Below are 21640 nucleotides of genomic sequence, written 5' to 3' on the forward strand. Positions count from 1 at the left end.
ATGGGTTAAATGCAGAGGACAAATTTCACGGTGTGCACCGTGTGCTGTGCTGCTGTGTATCACAAGTGACAATCGCTTCACTTTATTAAACATGCTACACCATAGATTGAACACTTAGATTAAACTGCTCACATGATTGTTCAGCAGGGTATTTTGAAGTAAAAAAAAACTGGTAAAGAGACACAAGTTTAAGAAAAAAATGTTACTGAAAACATGGTTCAGTGATCTTGGTTTTATACACATATTCAGTTTAGCCATTGTGGTGTAATACACCGCAGGACTGCCCATTTAGTTGCTGCTCAAGGGCAAAAAACATTTTTAAATAGTGCTCCAGAATGTCAGTGTCACAGTGCTGGTCTTGGGGTGCACTCGCGGAAGCAACAAAGACAAGTGATGAAGCCAGGTGACTTGGACTGGCCATGCAGCAACGAAAGGGGAGCATGATCGGATGCATGGTTCAGTTCAACCGTTCAGTTCAGCCTTCAGTTGATCTACATGATTCAGTTGATCTAAGCGTGCTCTACCATGGCGTAATTGAAGAAGAAGGGGGCTGACTGGACACTGATCATCCGGAAGTGGGTTGTATCAGAAGGGTTGTATCTGAGGCTGAGGAGCAAGACTCATCAGGGGCATTAGCAGTTGTAGAAAGGACCCGCACGATTTTAAAAGGGGTATATTGGGGGAGTTCATTCTGTTTAGTTTGGAGCCTGTGTTTGTGAAATAGGACTGAGACCCGCTTGTTCATCGAGCCATACAATCTCGCTGAGAGACTCGCGCTGGGATGACATCATCAGCGCTGAGTACACGACGAAGGTTCTGTCGCTCGATGCTACAGAGAGTTTAAAGTTGTTTATGTGTACATAAATGCAAAGGTGGATAGTTTACCGCAGTAAAGTTAGGCAGGATCATTCTGATGTAAGTTGTATCCTGCAACTGTCCATTGTTACTTTGTTGTGCTTGTAGTTTACGTTCGTCATTACGCCTTGCGTACCGCCACCTAGTGGCGGGATGTATTAACGTTGGCACCTGTACGGTGATTTACATTTACATTTACATTTACATTTTGTTTATGTTTATATGTTATGGTAAGTTTCTCGTGACTGTTTATGCTTATTTGTTCCAGACCACACACACACACACACACTCACACAATTAACCTCTGAACTTTGAGTCCTGGCCTGAGTTTTGGACGACACTCTAGCGAGTGGGAGTGGTAACATTGCCACCAGTGGCATGATTTCCAGTGGTCCTCCACTACAGCGGTGGTTCAGGTTCATCAAGGTTGGAGTGAGAAGAAGACAATCAGAACTAGGAACGGCCTACTACAAAGTGACAGACAACAATGAGTTTGGGCAAAGCAGACTCCACAGCAAGAAGTCACTGAGGAGTAATCGTACAGGAGGACGGCTGGCTGGAGAAGTCGGGGCGGTGTGAGTCAGCGGATTATGTATCAGAGGGCAAGACAGTCTCATGGTTGGTGGTGGCGAGGTCAAAGAAGGCAGACATGGGTAATTGGGGAAGAGGAGTTGTGGGCCAGGAGGTTATCAACTTTGATGAAAGGAACAAGCAAGGGCAAGAAAAATGGAAAAGACAGCTAGCAGCACTGATGGAAAGCAAACAATGGGCTGGCAACATAACCATGGTGCCAGGGTTTGTTTATACCCAGGCCTCTTCTTCTTCCAGGTCGGCGTTGTTTCCTGGGTGCTGTCTGCCATGATAGAACCCCTACACCCAGCCCAGAACCCCGCACCAATCGGTCCTTGGTGAACTTGGTGCTTGTCGAACTGGGTGCTTGTCGAACTGGAATTCCTGCACCAAGGTGGGGTTGACGTTGTTGCATCGTCAGGTACCAGGTGGCGACCCAGACACCCAGTCTCCAGGAAGGAACATCAGGGCCGAACTGCATCGTTAGTTGGCCTGTAAGCGCATGGTTTCTGTGGTTCATTTGAGGGCACTGGTGGCCAGGAAATGCTGCAGGCGAAACAGGGCATTCGGCAGTGTCCATCTCGAACCACACGGTTTGGTGTCCTGTTGATGCTTTAAATCAATCCATGGCCATTAAAAAACAGCACTGGTTTCATGTAAGCACAGCGTGGTGGAGATGCTTGGACCAGGTCATGGGACAAACAGAACAGTAGCACTGGATGTACTTCTACTTCTCTGTGGACACCGGTTGGAGAGAAGGTCTACAGAGAGTCCGTGCTGATAAATGACATCCTGGATCATGATGTCTGCGGTCTGAATTGCCGTGGAAAGGCTGTCTCCACTCCTCCAGTGCCAGCTTGATGGCCAACAACTCCTGGCATCGTAGTAGGACCGATGTGGACCAATGTGAAAGAACTGCTCCAACATTGAGACTGGAGGCGTCAACTTCTACCATGAAGAGCAACTGTGGATCAGGGTGTGAGGACAGGAGCAGAGGTGAACAGGTGCTTGAGTTTCATGAAGGCTTGGTGGGCATGGGTGGTCCAGATGAGACGTGAGGGCTTGCCTTTGAGGAGGGTGGCGATAGGATGAGTGACATGACTGTAATTGCGAATGAAAGAGTAGAAATTGTGAACTGTTAGAGCTGGTGGATGGTGATAGGGTGAGGCCAGTCTGTCATGCCGGTCATCTGGCTGTCTTTGGCCACCGTTCTGAATTTAATTGCATAATCTGCAATGCTGCGGTTGCCCTGATGCTGCGGGGACACACTGGTGGTAGTAGCTTAGTGGGTAACACACTCGGCTGTGAACCAGAAGACCCAGGTTCAAATCCCACTTACTACCATTGTGTCCCTGAGCAAGACACTTAACCCTGAGTGTCTCCAGGGGGGACTGTCCCTGTAACTACTGATTGTAAGTCGCTCTGGATAAGGGCAGGGCGTATGATAAATGCTGCTGTAAATGTAAACCAATTCCGATCAGAGGACACACCTGCGGTCAATGAATGACGTGCCGGTGGAGTAGGCGTGGCAGGACTTCACTTCACTTCTTCTGGGTTGGTGTTGTCCTCTGGGACAGTCAGGCAGTGCGCTGTCAGGTATAACCCTCAGTTTACCTTAAGTGTAAATAGCTGCTTACAGTTTATTCAAAGACGAAAAAACAGACGCAAGGCAGCAGGGGAAAATGAGCTGATAAACAATAGATCCATTCATTTATTTTGCACATTTGCCATGTGAGGGGAAAAGAGACAAACCTGTTGGTACGCCACATCTCATTTGATTTTGCCTGGTCGTTAGCACCTAATCAATGCACATTGTCGCAATGTCTTTTTCTGCTTCTTCTCTCATGTGAAGCATTGATTTGCTCTGATTGCCTCCATTTGTCTGAATCGGCCCTCGCCTGCAGTTACTTGGCTCATTTTGTCATTTTATTTCTTTGCTCCATTTTGTCTGTATTTAAAAAAAAGAAACCACTTAACCAGGAATTGTGTGCACGCAGGCAGGAACAATACCGACTGCCCGACCAAATGACAAACGAGGCATGGCTGCCTTTCAGCTTTTCAATTACATCTTGTCATTAACAAAACTGTTTTTTTGTTTGTTTGTTCCTCCGTGACCATTTTAGACACCCAATTATCTGGGCTTTGTGAAGAGGATGGGCAGAGAGATGGGAGAAGGAGGGCCAGTGGGGAGGGAGAAAGAATAGAAAGATGCTGGTGCTGCCATCCGTGGCTAAACTGAATTCCAGATTCATTGCAGTATCAGGAGAGCATCCTCTGGAAGTCTCAGGTGTCCTATCAGCAAATCTCGGCCACAGCATACCTGTTCAAAGGGTCTAAATATATTATTAATCATAGCATAACAGCCTCGCCCAGTTTTTCAATTGCAGGTCAAATCTGTGTTTCAATCCATACTCGTGTCTTGATCCAGAGGGATACAAAAGATTAAGGATAACCATAGCACTTGCAGTCATCCATCACTATACTTGCCCTTTGACTACGATAACGATAGTTCACCCTTTAAAAAAAAAGTGGCTTCTGTGGAAGCCATTCTATGTCCATAGAATGAATTTCAGGAACCTCAGCATGGTGCACTGCTGATTGAGTGGGTCTGAGAGACATATTTCCTATTAGGTCTGTTGAACCAGTCTCATTATTATATTCACTTTTCTTTCTATTTTTGACATGTTTCAGCTAAAATGTTTTGATAACTAGAATTTATATTTAAAATGAGCACCATATCAACAACCTTAAAGAAGAACAATGTATATTGGATCTTAAAATCACAATCAGAAGACAGCCTATGAATATTACTGGCAAGAAGTTTTTTACAACAGTGTGTTATAAACTTCTTACAGCTATTGAAGGGGATTGGACAAGCATTCCACTGCCTGATCAGCCTGACCTGTGAGTTAGGATGGAATATCTCAGCAAAGGACAAGTGCTAACTAACACAGATTTTTGAACAATATAGGTAAATCTGCCATTCTTGAACAACTGAAGGATGAGGGCTGCAGGATTTATATGACCATTGTATCCATCTAGTCCTAGTCTATGGTGATCAGAACCAAGTCACAAATTCTTTATATGCAGCCTTTTTTTTTCTTTTTTAAAATGCCACGTTTACACATTTTTACACACATACACACAACTGTTTGACAGTAGGAATCTCCTAATGAAACTTCTTACAAGCCCAAATGATTTGCTTCACTGGAAAAGGCACTGCTCAAACAATACACATTGGTGATGACCTCTGGTGGCCAAGGGGTGTACCGTCCTGTAGGTGCATAGCACTCACAAAGGTACATAAGCAAGAAATTGTTACTCGAAAATTTGAAATGCATTTTTTCAACATGAATAACAAATGCATAATGCATAATGCATTTTTAAAATGTAAATTCTTAGAAACACACAATAACACAGTACAAATGGAATACATTTTTAAATTTTATTATAATCTGTTATAATATGTTAACTAATTACAATGTTATAATAACTCATGTTATTCTTTACTTCTAAAACTCATTAAATTAGTTTAAAAACCACCAGTTTCTATTTAGTATATTAATGGAATAACACATTACATCAACTAATCCAGTCTCACTTTTAATCTGGATTAAACCTTCACTTTGTGTTGTTCCTGTTTGTATTTGGATACATTTAAAATAATCCTGATCTCAACACAAAGGTGGATTCAGTGTGAATTGCAGCAGGCACAAAATTAAAATTGCACATTTTTCACAAAAGCATGTTTGCTGATGATAAATAATTTGTATTTTGTTCAATTGGCAGTGAAAATAAAGTAAAAAGACACAAAGCCTTTTGGAATAGTAAAGGGAAAAATGTCCCTGTGAAATATCTGAACTCAAACTAATTTTCAATGATTTGAATTTTTACTGTCCATTGTACACTGCTCAAAAAAATATCGGGGAGACTTAAACAGCAGAATGTAACTCCCCAAGTCAATCACACTTCTGTAAAATCAAACTGTCTACTTAGGAAGCTACACTGATTGACGATCAAACTCACATGCTGTTGTACAAATGGAATAGACAACAGGTGGAAATTCTAGGCAATTAGCATGACCTCCCCAATAAAGGCGTGGTTCTGCAAGTGGTGACCACAGACCACTTCTCAGTTCCTATGCTTTCTGGCTGATGTTTTGGTCACTTTTAAATGCTGGTGGTGTTTTCACTCTGGTGGTAGCATGAGACTGAGTCTAGAACCCACACAAGTGGCACAGGTGGTGCAGCTTATCCAGGATGGCACAACAATGCGAGCTGTGGCAAGAAGGTTTGCTGTGTCTGTCACCGTAGTGTCCAGAGCATGGAGGCGCTACCAGGAGACAGGCCAGTACATCAGGAGACATGGAGGAGGCTGTAGGAGAGCACAACCCAGCAGCAGGACCCACCGCTACCTTCGCCTTTAAGCGAGGAGGAAAAGGAGGAGCACAAATGTGCATGCGTCTGCTCAACAGACTCCATGAGGGTGGTATGAGGGCCCAACGTCCACAGGTGGGGGTTGTGCTTACAGCCTAACACTGTGTAGCATGTTTGGGATTTGACAGAGAACACCAAGATTGGCAAATTTGCCACTGGCGCCCTGTGCTCTTCACAGATGAAAGCAGGTTCACACTGAGCACATGTGACAGACGTGACAGAGTTTGGAGACGCCATGGAGAATGTTTTGCTACCTGCACCGTCCCCACACACTGCTCCTCGGGCGCCTGTCATGGCTGCCCACTGCTCACCAAGGGTGATGGGGTAAATGCAGAGGACAAATGTCACTGTGTGCACCGTGTGCTGTGCTGCTGTGTATCACAAGTGACAATCACTTCACATTATCTATGGGGGGGCCGCACAGCCCTCCATGTGCTCACCAGAAGTAGCCTGTCTGCCAAGATGAGATCCTCCCTTGTGAGACAATACGCTGGTGCAGTTGACTCTGAGTTCCTCCTAATGCAAGACGATGCTAGACCTCATGTGGCTGGAGTGTGTCAGCAGCTCCTGCAAGATGAAGGCATTGATGCTATGGACCCGCCCCTTTCCTCAGACCTGAATCCAATTGAGCACATTTGGGACATCACCATCCCCATCCACCAATGCCACGGTACATCACTCCAGGTCTGGGAGGACATTTTTATCCAGACTAAACCCTTTGCAGTCTGCATTCCAGTGCGTGAAATGAACAGTAGCAGATGTGATGTACTATAAAGGGAAGAAAAACAGCTTTGTTGTAGATGGTGTTTAAAGACACTTGCTGTGATGTTGAATAAAATAAAAATGTGGGGATTAATAAAGGCTCATGGTTCAATTTGGTGTCTTCACGCTTCAGGCGGACAGAATAAAGTCTAGAAATTCACTATCAGGAATCATCATACTACAGAGGGGCAGAAACATGCTCCTTTGATCAAGGATTTGCCTGTTGCTGGGTTTCTTCAACGCGGAATTCCTTTGCAGGCTTTACTTTCAAGATTTGACAGGTGAGGCGGTCGGGTGGTCATGACAACCTTCTGCTTAGTTTGATATCAACTCAGAATTACAGAACACCCGAGGTTGGATTTTCCTTTCAGTCAAGAAATGTACTTTTTATACTGTATAGTAGTTCTTTAAAGCTATGTGCTGTAATAAAAATGCATTCATTATTGTCAATTTGTGTGTATTCTGTTCATATATCAATCATAACTAAATCAACACTAAAATGTGAATGCATACATTGTTATTCATATTTTATTCATATTTTGTCAACAAAACAAAATTGGAGGCTGCTTTTGCTTTTTGTCCTCATTTAATGCATCCAGCAGATGCCAGTTTGAAGTTTCATTTTCAGTAATGTAATACAGAATGGACTCCCAACTGCTCCTCTAAAGAATGGTATTTCTGCCCAGATGGCTTGAGACATCAGCACAGAGCCACAAAACTCTGCTCAGAGGCCTACATAAAGCCAACAAAGGCTTGGAAAAAATGGTTTAGCTTTCATCACAGAGCCCACAAATGGATGTTATTTCCAGAAAAAACAATCTGATCAGGAGCAGACAGCCAGGCTGAAGAGTTTACAGGATGAGCTTTCTTTTTTCATTTAGTAATGTGCAGGTAATGTATTTTATGCAAATGTCTTCATTATTACTGATAACTGAGACATTTTAAGAATATTGTACATACAATATTGTGAAAAAATACAATTGAGGCAACAAAAAGACTTTCAATTTTAATTTTACATGTATTCAAAACAAAAGCACATCATACAAGACAGAGACATAACCATGACCGAACTCTCCCTCTAATGGACCAGCCTGGCATCATCAAGTCCCCTTGCTGAACTAGATTGGACAGACTTCTGCTGGACTTCTACTAGATTCTGGACTTTGCTAGCTTTACACACTCTCCCTGTGCACACCTTAAACTGGACTCAGTACAAAGTAACTGCACTTTACCTTCTCCTGTGGCCCCATAGACTGTTGTCTCCTCTTGCTCCACCTCTCTCTGTCTCTGATCACCTGCACAAGTGCCCACGGTCCTCCTCCTCCAGTTCCCTGCTCTCTCCAACATCTCGCAGTGCCATGGAAATGTCTGCAACTGCGCCCCCAGGACCATCCCATGATAAAATTAAAAAAAGATGCAAAATTAAAAGTGCTTAAGGGCCCTCTGGTCCCACAGACCCTCTGGTAATCCTGTGCCGCCAAGGTGCAACTGAGGTGCCACTGAGCAAAGTACCGTCCCCACACACTGCTCCATAGTAGCACCAAACATGATTGGTTAAAAGCAGAGGACACATTTGGTTGGAAAAACTGGATTTTTTTTTGTCGCTTCAGATTAAGTACAGTTTCGTTTACTCTCGTCGCTCCTGCTGAGAGCTCCAGATCAGGCTCCTCTAACGTGCCTAATTCTGTAATACCGGGACCTTTTCACGCTCAGCCTGACTTTGTGCTGGAGAGCGGAGCGCCATATGGGGCTCCAGCTGTATTGACAGTCGTCGCTGTACAGCACGGGGAGGGGGAAGGCGCTGCGCTGCTCACCAAAACAGGAGGCCAAGTGCACGTCAACTCCTCCCAACACGGAGGGCGGCGGCAAACGCGGCGCTAAAATATGCTTATTTAACGGCTCAGATGTGCCCCAGGCAATAAAAGCACTTTGAAAAGCCAAAGCTGTTAATGACTGATTGGTTATGCGGTTAAAATTAGTTTAGCGCAGTGTGATATGAGCACGGCCAACATGTCCTTTGTGTGCGATAGCTGGAATTTGCATGATGCTTGGCGCTCATGTAATTACTCTGTGGGAACCACATCATCTGCACTGCCCGTCTGTGGGGTGCTGAATTAATTCACGGCTTGGCAGTTTTCACATATTTCGCATATATTTCAACTCACGCGATGAGCACAAAACAGAGATGGGGATGCAGCCCTGATGTAGGGTGACTGATGTTAACCTAACAGGGCCCTGTGTGTCCCTTTTACTCGCTTAGGCACTGGTACCTAAAGCGCTGTCCCGGGTGCTGAAAGGTTTCATTGGAAAATTCAAAAACAAAAAAAGGTATAAAATATTTATCAATTTTTGCTGTAAATTTAAACATTAACAATTACTTTGGCTAGAGATTAAGATGGAGCTGTTTTGAAGAATCCAGTGCAAGAAACATATTTAATATTTTTCATATCAGGATGAATCTGTTTTTTCAGTCACCTTTTTTTACCTTCATAGCTGCTTTGTTCACTATTGTCATCAAAAGCAGCTTCATGAGATGCTCTTTAACATGAGTGAATGATAATAGTGTTCAGCATGAACCTTCAGGACTGTTGTAAACCGTCCCCATTGTCAAACGTAAGGTGGTGGAGAGAAGACTGCTTTGGAGAGTTGCTAATGTTTTTGTTTATTTCATAACTTCACATGCATTATTTTATAGTCCTGTGTCTTCAGGACTAAACACAGCCTGCACTCAGATTTGTCACAGAAGAGTCTTGTTATATAAAGATGTATGATCTGGTTTGTGTGTGTCGTGCGCTGCAGTTCGGCGACACGGACGCTAGATGTCGCTGTGTCGACAACGAAACGCGTGCTCGAGGAAACGGCGCCCGTTGGTCCCCGTGAAAAAAACCGGAGGGCTGGGTGAGGAGGGAGGGGGCCGCACGGGCAACCCGAACCCAGTCGGGGGGGGGGGCAGCGTCTGGCGCCACTGGAGTTTCAGCCCCTTCAGCAGCAGCAGCAGCATCGTTGTTACCGGGACCCAACTTTCATCTCTCCCCTCCACGGAGCCGCGGGAAGCTGACGACGGTTCGTTTTATATCCGACGGGAGGTGAAATACGGGACCACAACTTATGGATGTCGCCTCGGCTCCTGTTCGGAACGGGCTCCTCTTCCTCGTCTGCACCATGCCCGGCGTCGCGGGATCACCTCCGCGTTTTGGACCAGCGCTGCTCTGAGCCCAGAAAGCCCGAATAATGGTCAGAAGATGTCTAGTGACGTTCAAACCGTTCAGGTGAGGCGACAACGAGAGGAATGGCAGAAACGCGCCCCTAAAAATAATCCCTCTTTCCACTAATAACAAACGTCGGGTGGAGTTTTTATTCCCAAACTCCCCGAAAAGAGTCCTGTTTGTCGGTTTAGCCGTGGGCTGCAGAGACCCCGACCGGTACCCCGCGAAGTCCCGCCGGTGTCATCGTCGCGGCCAGTGTGACGTCACTCCTCCGGAGGCGTCTTCATTTCCGTAAATAAGAATAAGCATTATTTTCAAACTCCTGGTTTGTGGACCGAAACTATGTTCCTGATAGCATTAAAGTTTACGTAGGAGGGACATTACGGCGCTGAACTAATTACGTGACGTGAGCCATGAAGACTTGTGACAATTAGACATGATTTCAGGACAATATGAACTGGGAAGTTGGAATTCCGAAAATGTCAGCTTCTCGACTGTCAGTAGGTGATGGTTTAAAGTTGTTAACTTTGCTCTCGCCACCATGGAAGAGCAAACATGGACCAGGAACTACACAAAATTGTAAAATAAGGTATGGAATTCATGGCTTGGCGTGTAGGCTGCTACAGTTTGAGCAGGTTCATGGCATAAATACAGAATTCACATGGTAACATTTCCCGGTTTATGGATAAAAATTGTCAATTGAAACCCATTGGAGTTTTTTTTTTTCTCAGTGTACTTGATACATTAATATCACATCATAATTTTTATTGTTGAAGTTGAGCTTTATTGTCATTTCAGGTACGGACATGTAATACAGTACATAGTGAAACGAAACAAAGTTTCTCCGTAACCTGGTACTACTTGGAAGATTTAAAAGATTAAACAAAGTTACATACTGACATAAAGTGCATGTGTGTGATACAGACAATCTGGGCTTCATAAAGTGCAAGAGTAACATCTAACAAAAAACATGAGAGAGAACGAACATTTAAAATTCATCCCATTCCTGAAGTCAGGCTTAAAAGAGAGGAGTTCAGGGGATCATGTCACACCTCTGTTCTCTTTACCGCAACAGCCGGAACGCTGCCCGGGTTCTTCCAAGAAGTTTAGAGTGATCTGATGCAATCTGCAATCGCTAAAGCAAGGCGAGACGTGAAAACTGTGCCCGCGCAAAGCCAATTAGCAGATATCGGGGCTTCTCTCTGATCCAATTAGGGGACCAAAGCGTTTATTTTAAACCCTTTAATTAGAGACGAGCCTGACAGGCCATAAAATCCCCATTCACCGGCGCAGCACGGCCTTGAAAACAGCGGAATGATGAAGGGAGATGATAAGGCGTTCATCTGAGGGCACAGGGCTCGTTTCTCCTAAAGTCTGTCCTCAGAAGAACCTCACAGTCTCCCAGGTTACCTGTGCTCTTCTGCAGAAGAACTGGAACAGATGGTCAAAGTTGACTAATCCCATATGTTCCCTTTATCAAAAGTCTCGGGAGGATTATAATCTGATCAAGTCCGCAGACAGTGATAGAGGTTTTTTTTTTTTGTTTTATAATGGTAGGATGGTTGGTTGGAACAGATGGTTCAGAATGGTTCCAAATGAAGTCAGAACTCCACAATTAATTTTCAATTCCATATCGCGGCACAGTAATTCTTTGTCTTAAAGCAGCTCATTATGATTCATAATCCCATAAAAAAAACATTTTACTTTTACTGGTAAAGCACTCTGATCTGGCCTGACGTGCACTGTTGGGCAGAAATTGGCATCTCAGAAATGAAGACAGCAGACGTTTCCCTGGGGTCTTTTTCAGACAGCCTTGCTTTATCCGCGTCTAACAGTGGTATTAATATGAATTATTAGACAGTAGTTAGTTTTCGCTGGCCCCTCGTACCGGAAATTGCTTTCCTGAGTCACTTCGGAGGTGGATTGCTGTCACCTCATGTACAGTACAGGCCAAAAGTTTGGACACACCTTCTCATTCAATGTGTTTTCTTTATTTTCATGACCATTTACTTTGGGAGATTCTCACTGAAGGCATCAAAACTATGAATGAACACATGTTGAGTTTCGTACTTTACAAAAGAGGTGAAATAACTGGAAAAATGTTTTATATTCTAGTTTCTTCAAAATAGCCGCCCTTTGCTCTGATTACTGCTTTGCACACTCTTGGCATTCTCTCGATGAGCTTCAAGAGGTCGTCACCTTAAATGGTTTTCCAACAGTCTTGAAGGAGTTCCCAGAGGTGTTTAGCACTTGTTGGTCCCTTTGCCTTCACTCTGCGGTCCAGCTCACCCCAAACCATCTCGATTGGGTTCAGGTCCGGTGACTGTGGAGGCCAGGTCTCCGCCTTTTTGTTAAGTACACAACTCCACACGTGTTCATTCATAGTTTTGATGCCTTCAATGAGAATCTACCAATGTAAATGGTCATGAAAATAAAGAAAACAGTGTGTCCAAACTTTTGGCCTGTACAGTATGACCCATTCATTTGAACATGCAGTTTCAAGAACAGAATTTTATTTATTTATTCTGTAAGTTTGGTGGGTCAAAGGTTATGAATGAAGGTGGCTGTGGTCTCGTGTTCATCGCCTTCATTTTTCCTCCCAAAAAAATCTTGAATGAAGATCATCTGAAAAGGCACCCATTATTTTACCCTGCTGTTTTTTACTTCACATTCATTTTCAGCACCTCCATTTTTTTAAGTAACTTTCAAACATGTAAGTTGTGATGAAAGTGAGAGCAGTTTAATATCTGTGTGAATTATTAAGTGGGAAACCGAGTCATGCACATTCCACATTCAAGCGTCTCAAAATCAACCACGCAAATGCTGCAGTAGTAGATAATTTGTTAAAAAAAAAGAGGCAGTGTGTGTGTCAATAAAATTATGATTTGGAGGTCAAGGTCACTGACGACTGTCACAGGAAGTGCTTACTCTAATTACTGGACTGGTTGGTGGAGTCATGGGACTGTAGACGTAGATGTGCTAGTTTTGTCGTTCCTGGTACGCTGCTTGGAAGTGCCCACTGCTTGTGTTTGGCTGAACTCTGATGCCTCTGGATGTCCTTATTAAAAGAATGGCGCTGCAGACATTGCAAAGGGAACAGGGGGTGTAGCGAGCGTAAAATATAGGAAACACAGATTAACCCACAATTCAGCTGAATAGATCGGCACACTGTTACCGATGTCTGCGTCACGTATCAGACGCGTCCTTCCCTAGTCAACGCGGCCATTCTTATCCCGTTACCCTCGTTTTCAATGGGCCCATAGTGCTAAATGCTCTGCACAAGTTAGTGACCTACCAGACACGGAAGCGGACTCGGAACCAAAAGTTTAAATCCCAAACCGTCAAGGTTCCACCAAGGTCCCCTTGATCAAGGTGCCGACCCCACACATTGCTCGCAAATGGTGAATCGTTGTGTGCACCGTGTGCTGTTCTGCAGTGTATCACAAAGGCAAAAACTTTCACTTTTTCACTTTCTGTCAGGTGTTGTCATTTTGTCTCCACTTCTGTCCTTCACTGTACACGTTACTGTCCTCGTAGACTAACCCCTTCTTTCACCCTTCTCTTCTTTTATCCCTGACATATACCCTCCTTTTCCCCTATTCTTTTTCTGTCTTCAGGATCTTCGTGGTGGGGGTTGGCTTCTTCAGCTTCTGCTTTCTAATGACCTCTCTGGGTGGTCAGTTCTCGGCCAAGCGGCTCGGGGACTCGCCCTTCACCATCAGAGCCGAAGGTAAAGTTGGTTCTAATAACGGAAAAGGTAGTATTGGTGCACGGTGTAACTGCTCGATTAGGTCTTAAGGTTCTGTGCTACAGTGTTCTTGGATCTTGTGGCTGCCGCGCACAGGCTGGGGTGGAAGCTGCTCTGCTGGATGCAGGCCTCATTAATGCTGGACCGTGCTCCACGGATTAAATGGAGCCCAAATGGTCTCCTGCTGTGGGCTGGCGCCTAGAACCAAAGGCTAAACTGGAGCAGGGTTCCTGCTGGGCTGCTCTGCGAGAAAATGCCCCATGAGTCCCTGGTATTCATGAGTACAGGGGAGAAAAGCAGTAAAAAAAATAAATCAGCCACACCATTCTGAGAATATATGTGTAATACTGATTCTGTGAATATATTCCATGTAGATTATTGACTTCCATACCAATATCTGTGTAGCCATTGATGCAATGTCCTACTACTGAACAGTACAGCACAGGATGGTTGTAGCCTAGCGGGTAACACACGCGCCGAACCAAAGGAGCATGAAGTCACAGGTTCAAACCCCACTACCATTGAAGTGAAGTGATTGTCACTTGTGATACACAGCAGCACAGCACACGGTGCACACAGTGAAATTTGTCCCCTGCATTTAACCATCACCCTGAGTGAGCAGTGGGCAGCCATGACAGGTGCCCGGGGAGCAGTGTGTGTGGACGGTGCTTTGCTCAGTGGCACCTCAGTGGCACAGGATCGGATCGGGATTCGAACCGGGAACTTTCTGATTACGGGGCCGCTTCCTTAACCGCTAGGTCACCACTGTCCCAACTACCATTGTGTCCCTGAGAAACTGGTTGTAAGTTTCTCTGGATAATGCTGTAATTGTAAATGTTAACACTATTACTTTAGTATTAGTTTTTTAGCCACAATCAGAAAATGTATGCAACATCATGAGTCAAGTGGCTTGTTCATGTGTCAAAAGTCATGAATGCCGGAGTTTATTTTGGTTTTGTCAGTTTTTGCATTTTTAATGAACATCACTCTTGCTTCTTTGAGTTCTCCCAAACTACAGAAGGTGGCTGCTGTAAGCCTACCTTAGCAAGTGTTAATGACTAGTCTGTCTTATTTGTTCTTTGTCAAATAAGTCTTGACTAGTCTTTCTTACCTATATCATGTGAGATCAATCATGCAAAAATCAACCAAAATTGAACGGTGCCTTATATACACACCAGAATACAATGAACTTGACGTTATATTTAACATGTAAATTGAAGTTTTATAACTATTTACATTATTAATGTGTTAACAGAGAAAGCATTATTACAGTAAACATACTGATCTGACCATGCATTACTCCAAATCCTCCAAAATTGCCAAAATTACCCTAAAATTGGGTCTGGGTACTTCAAAATGATGTCTCTGTGCTGCCAAGTAGACTGATGCTCAGGGTCTGGCATCTTGTTGAGAGATAAGAAAAACAACAGGGGTTTTCAGCAGGAAGTATGACTTGAGTGCCAGGAGGCTGATTTGTGTGAGCGCCAGCGGGGTCCACCCTACTTCACACTGAGGAAAAATCTCATTAACGAGTCAGTCGCTGGAGGCGTCTCGTGTCACAGGTGAGAGAGAGTGACAGCGGGACGGGTCTCATCTTCATTTCGGTGGTGGCGTGAACTCCGGGATTTTGCTGCTGGGTGGTTATCTCTTCTGGTGCCAGATCTGAAATGAAACAATTTATGCTGCGATTTGGGAGTAAAAATCAAGTGAAACAAAGAGCAATCTTCTTTCACCCTGGGCCTTCTGACTGCTTTCATTGCCAGAACGAGTGTGTATGTGTGTACTGTGCTCTTATGAATTTTGGTATATATGCATTAGAGATGCCGTTGGTGTGTTTAAAAAACTTAAACTGTTCAGTTCTTGTTACTGTTCCTGGGGATGAAATATCCCCACCAAAGCCTTCAATTTGGGGGCAAATTGCCCCCAGTTGGATAAAATGCTCATTTACATTTATGGCATTTATCAGATGCCCTTATTTAGTGCGATTTACAATCAGTAGTTACAGGGACAGTCCTCCTGGAGACACTCAGGGTTAAGTGTACTTGTGACTTTGTGCTCTTCTGGTTCTTAGGCGAGTTTCTAATCCACGTGGCTGATATATATACTAATGAAATTCTTATTTAAAACTTTATAGTAACATTTAAGATTCAAAGTAAGTGTTAGTTGCACATTTACGCTGAGTCTCCACAAAACCATAAAAACAAACATGTGTATTTGTGTGTGTACGTTTTTATGTTTTTGTGTGTGTGTGTGTGTGTGTGTCAGTGTGCTGTTCTTGATTAATTATCTGCTGGTGAAGCGCCATCTGAGTTGGCTCATTAAGCTCACTTGAGGGGTCCATCCCTACATGGATAAAAAAGACGTGTGTGTGTGTGTGTGTGTGTGTGTGTGTGTTTGTAGTTTATAGGATGTTGGTTTGTGTGTTTGATATTTTTTGTAATGTGATGTTACAGTACGTATGTGTGCATGTGTGTTTTGATTTGGGTGTGTCCATGTGATGGGGTGAGCTGGCAGAAAGCTGGTGTCTAATGGGGCATAAGAAGAAATATGGTACAAACGTGAGAGCACAGATCCACCGACCGTGTGCTGCTCCATCTGCTCCTACTTCATCAGCGGCTACATGAGAGCGGCATCTTTGGAGGTTTTTGTTTCACATTCGAGAAAAAAATAACACCCCAAGCGAATGATCAGTAATAGAGCTATTCTTGGATTAGCGTCATAGCTCTATACACCAGCTTTTTACTTCAGAGTGCAGGAGTGTTAGATCATTCAGTTTATCCGACCCCCTTGATACCCTTCGGAAGTCAGGCCTGTACACTGGATAATAAACCCTGATCAGTTAGAGTACCAAATATATACAAATGATCTTTTCAAGTAGGTGACAAGATGGGCGCAGACCCCAGACTGTGTTATTATCTCACTTAGAACATTATTTTGGCAAAAGACTACTCAGTCAGTGTTCTCGCACAAAGAAATATACTCTGCTAGACTCGGACTTGGCACTCTTACAGCAGGTTACTATGGTTACAGACATTAGTTCCCTACGTTGTGGCAACACATTCAGGTAGGGCTGTCCATAAAGTTTATAAAGTTATTGTGGTACTTATGCAATGACACAATGCGTTTTATAGACAAATGTGATTAACACATTTCCTAGTTAGATTTTTTGTCGACAATCTGCTTGTGTCATTTGTTACACTTCTACGTGATTGGGCTATCTGTCATGATGGCTGGACATGCCGAGGATGGAGGATGCATACACACAACATCACAGGGTGGTAGTAGCCTAGTGGGTAACACACGCGCCTGGGAACCAGAAGACCCAGGTTCTAACCCCACTTACTAACATTGTGTCCCTGAGCAAGACACTTAACCCTAAGTTGCTCCAGGGTGACTGTCCCTGTAACTGCTGATTGTAAGGGCGTCTGATAAATGCTGTAAATGTAAATGTAAATGTAAACATCACGGGATAGGAGACTTATTACATGGTGCAAAAGACAGGGGAAACATCACCAAACAACAACCCAATGGCAAACAGACATGAATAAGGCAGCTTAATACAGGCACACGGGTGACAATCAGGAAACACAATAACACAGGAACAACACCAACACAGGACCTGACAGTATCAGAGTCAATGCATCAATCAATAAGAAAAGTCTGCTGAAAGAATCTTATGTTATGCTACTATTTTTGAAAACCCTGTTTTAATGCACATTTATCAGACAATCCTTTGTTCCGTGTAACTGTTATTTTCTGTTCTAGAACTATCTGCCACACTGACATCTGGTTACTGTGGTTACAGAGAATAGTTTCCTATTTTGTGGCAGAAATTAGGGCTATCAGATCTAATAACACTATTGTTAATAGCACAGAAGTATTGCAAAATGTGTGTACACAAACTCATTTTCACTATGGATCGTTGAAATGGTCAAGCTAGGAAGTGTTAGAATAGCAATTAAAACGGTGACTTTAGAATCTGTTGCAACATAATTAACAGCTGATTTTGAATTATTATGCAGTACCATTTAAATCAGAAACAAACATTCATTCTGTGTCACAACTGTTATAAATTCTTTTTGTTACCTAGCTAACAAACATTTCTTAACCAAAACCTGGTTATATGTGGTCTGTCCCCACATATATTGAAAGACGTTTATGTACTGCCAGGCTTATGCTAATCCTAAGAATGATCTACCATTATTGTTCACTGTGTGTGGAACAGGAGCAAGAAGTTGACTTGAATTGAAGCTGATGGTTTAAGGGTTTGAGGCTTAACTGACGTCTGAATGAACCCAGAGAATGAATGAACAAATATGGCAAAAAATGTCCAGTACTGCAATTTTTGAGACCTCTTTTAGAATTTCAGAGGTCTGAGCTCTGTAGAATCTTGCAAAATACAGTCAGATCATAATACCTCACTCAGTATTAATTTTACCTTTCATAAAAACAAGTTGGGTATAGACAATTTTGTGGAAACATCCACTTCAGTGCTGTATTTTGTGTTTTGATGCAACTGTCCTTAAATTTAGCATAATTGCTTGGTCTGTAACAACGACGATGACAGTACATTAATTTGCCTAGTAGAAGTCCAGAAGAGATGAGATGCATATTAATGTTGTGAGCTGTGAATTGCTGATATTGGAGTTTCTGTTATGCATGATGAACTGCCTATTGGACGGTGAGTGTTTGAATGGATGTGAGTTTGGAGAGAAGTGTTTGAGCTTCCTAACTAAGAGAAATAGAGAAAAATAATGGTCTCCAATCTGTTCTGGGCAGCCTGGAACTCAGAGTAGTGTGGCACTGCTGTGGTGGCATAATAGATAAAAAACACAGCACTCATTTTTTTTTTACTTGCGAGAAAGATAAAAGAATGGAAAATGATGTGTTCATTTTACTCAGAGAGAGACAGATTAGAACGCATTACTTAGTTTTACCTGGGACAAGGAAACTTTTTTTACATTCTTTCTAGCTATGGGTCTTTTTAAGTGGGACAACAATTGGTGGCTGCCAAATACTTTTTTGCCCCACTGTAGTTTGTGGGGCTCTCTGGTTTGGCATTCCTGGCTCATGTTTAGTCTGTGTCTCCCTAAATTCCTGATTGTGTTCCCCTGTTGCGTGTAATATGAATGAATGCTGCTTGTGCCCTTGTTATTGTCTATCTATGCCTGGATCTATTGTCTACGCATAGATTGTCTACGCAATGACCCGCGTGCTTCTTGTTGTCCAGTAAATCCCTGATTTTGTGAGTCGTGCGAATGGATCCTTTTTTTTAAGGACCAATCCATGAACCAATCCATGACAGAAGTCTATGATTTTAGCACTGTGAAGAAAACAAAATTGTGAAGAAAAATGCAAAACTCCTATTCCATACGCCTGCCATCCCTGTATGCAGCTCAAAATGCACCAGGACTGTGACCAGGATGGGTTCCCCATGCTGAGACGTAGTTGAAACTTGTGATTACTTGCTATAATGCATATTTAAAACTATCACTGAGAATTTATTTATGTTAATTGGATGTTCTGGAACAAAATGTGTCCCCACCTGAAAACTTACCCGACTTAAGGGATCTCCTGCTCGCATCCTGGTGCCAGATACCACAGTACACCTTCAGGGGGTCTTAGCTTTCATGGTCATATCTGTTTTGGCAGGTGGATTTGACGTTGTGGCTGAGTGGTGTACCTGGCAGCGTGTTGTCATAGATGCTGAACAATCCAGGGGGAAGTGCTGTTAAACTTTCTTGCAGGGCTGCTTTTTCAAACTTTTTAAACAGGGCCTCTAGAGACAGCACTGTTTGATGCTAAGAAAAGCTATGAAATGTCCACAATTTGGTATCATCAAGACGCTGTTTTGTTTCTCCCCCCTCGAAAGACTGAGGACAAGTGTCAGAGTTTGATCAAAGTGCTCCATCTCCAGGGTTTTCTCCTCCCTCAGCAGTTGTTCGGCGAAAGGGACGAGCTGTTAACGTTGCAGTAAAATGATGGCCCCACTCGGGGTGATTAGCATTGTTTCATGAGGCAACTGCTGAGCCCGAACTCCACTTGCATTTCCTCTTGTTTTTCTCGAGCAAGTCCCAACAGGACCTCGCAATTATTCCGTTTTCTTTGCCGAAGACTCCTCTGAGGAGCTAATGCCATTTTTTCAATACGCCTTTGTGTTAAAGATCTGTTGTATGGTGAAGTTATGGTTAATTGAAGCCCTCAACTCACAGGAGGCCATATTGTTACTGAGCAGCTACAAGCTAAAATAAAGGACTCGTCAGTGAAAAGTAAGAGTTAATTAGTAACTTTGAGCTTGCAGGCATGATTTACATGAAACATCACAATGGGCTAAATTCCCAGATGGACATCTCGTCTGAGAAGATAAATGAGATGGCACTTTCCCTTGTCTTTCCAGTTGGCCTGGGATTGTTTCCTTATTGAGAATAGCATCGGGATCAAATTGTGCCCCAAAATGTAATCTCTGTCTGGAAATTCCCATGGTACTGTAAATGTAAACCAGGGCTTCCTATTGGCCCACAGCAATGCCGCTGATGTGTGAGTATGCCAGTTGTGATTGCATGGGAGGAATCCTGGGATACATCTCATTTCATCTGAATACATTGTTTATCGCTGCAAAGTCATTTACTGCTGAATGATGTTTTGTTTTTGATTATGGGCCTTTAAAATTGGATTAAATCCCAATTTTATTGATGAAAAACTTTAACATAATGCAAGAGACCAAATGAATTTTGTCTAGCCTTTCCAGATGATTCCAACTCTATGAGTGGACCACCAGAAATGTAAGAGATGTAGATTATTTGGAAAACATTGCATTTGATGAATGCACATTGGAGGAATGAATAAGTTAGCAGAAATCAATAGGTCCCTATGAGTTCCCCTCACACAGGCAGCTTTCAGCTGGAATAAAGCTTTTCGAGGAAGAAATCTATGCCCAACTGCTGACTCAGGCTGAAAACTGAATGTGCTTGGGGAGTGTTAATGAGAAAAGAGAGGCCTGCAGACACGGAACGGAGGAATCATTTCTGATTCCAAAATAAGCTGTTGGAATTCATTATTTGTGTTCTCTGTCTGACCATCTCTGTAACCATTTTATTGGGTTCCTGCTATTTAGCATGGCTGAACCAGTTTTGGGGTGGGGGGTGTGGCTAATTGAAAACCAAATGCATCACACATGAAGATACTCCTTCAAATGCAGTCATCAGATGGATCCTTTATGGTTCAGCCTATCCCATAATCCTATGTGTGGTTTTTAATTCAAAATGTTGCTGTTGCCACAGATTGTTGATCAGGAGTACACTGGCAATCTCATGAAATTAGAATTACAGCTAGAAATACTATCATTATAAGCAGACCTGTACATTTCCTCTCCTGTACAACCCCCTCCTTTCCATATCCTCTGAAGGATCCCTGCTCATGGACTACCTGGACTATGTGTGCACCAACAGAACAAAAACTGGACTGCCTGGTGAATGGACTAACGTATTTCCTTCTACACTAACAAGTAAGATTAAGGCACTGTAACAGTATCTTCAACATTGTGGCGGAATTTGTCTGCACCTTCCCGACGAAGCATCTGGAACCTTCCTAGTTTAAAGTCAGATAGCTGCTCGGTTGTTTTACAGGCAGAGGATTAGCGCATTCTCACGGAGGATGGTTTGCAAGGCTGCCCATCCTTGGCTTTGATCTTCCCAATTGCTATTTTGGGTGTGTTGCGCTTATAGCCGGAAGGTGCTCAGGATGTGACTATGGCTTTTTCCTGCTGGGGCAGAGCCGAGTAGATCGCAGTCTGAAGTCATTTGGCTCTATGGCCTTCCGAGAAGGCAGCCATACAGACACTCTTTTAACATTTTACATATGATAGATAGATAGATAGATGCAGCACCAGCACCATATAAGCAGCACCAGCTATCTACAAGCATTCAAATAAAAGAGAAACACACATTATTCTGAGAATAATACTAAAAAATATTATTAATGCTTGTGTTAGGGGTCATATGCTAGATGCCCTTCGGCACTGAGAAATAAATTCCCAGAGGATGTGTTAATTATTTGCAAATGCA

The 21640-nt window shown here is 43.3% G+C and overlaps 1 protein-coding gene across 2 annotated transcripts in view; it reads left to right on the plus strand.

The window, feature by feature from the left end:
• The first annotated feature begins 9579 nt into the window (after positions 1–9579).
• The window catches only part of LOC114786544 (alpha-1,6-mannosylglycoprotein 6-beta-N-acetylglucosaminyltransferase B-like), a 106539-nt gene continuing 94478 nt past the window's right edge, over positions 9580–21640 (plus strand). The window contains exons 1-2 of one of the 2 annotated variants that reach the window (XM_028973735.1): positions 9580–9892; positions 13447–13559. In XM_028973735.1, the coding sequence (XP_028829568.1) occupies positions 9855–9892; positions 13447–13559 (151 nt within the window). In that variant the 5' untranslated portion in view covers positions 9580–9854. The remainder of the gene's footprint in view (positions 9893–13446; positions 13560–21640) is intronic. The other variant, XM_028973736.1, reaches the window with a different exon arrangement.

The sequence above is a fragment of the Denticeps clupeoides genome, chromosome 3, assembly GCF_900700375.1.
Source record: "Denticeps clupeoides chromosome 3, fDenClu1.1, whole genome shotgun sequence".
Taxonomy (NCBI): Eukaryota; Metazoa; Chordata; class Actinopteri; order Clupeiformes; family Denticipitidae; genus Denticeps; species Denticeps clupeoides.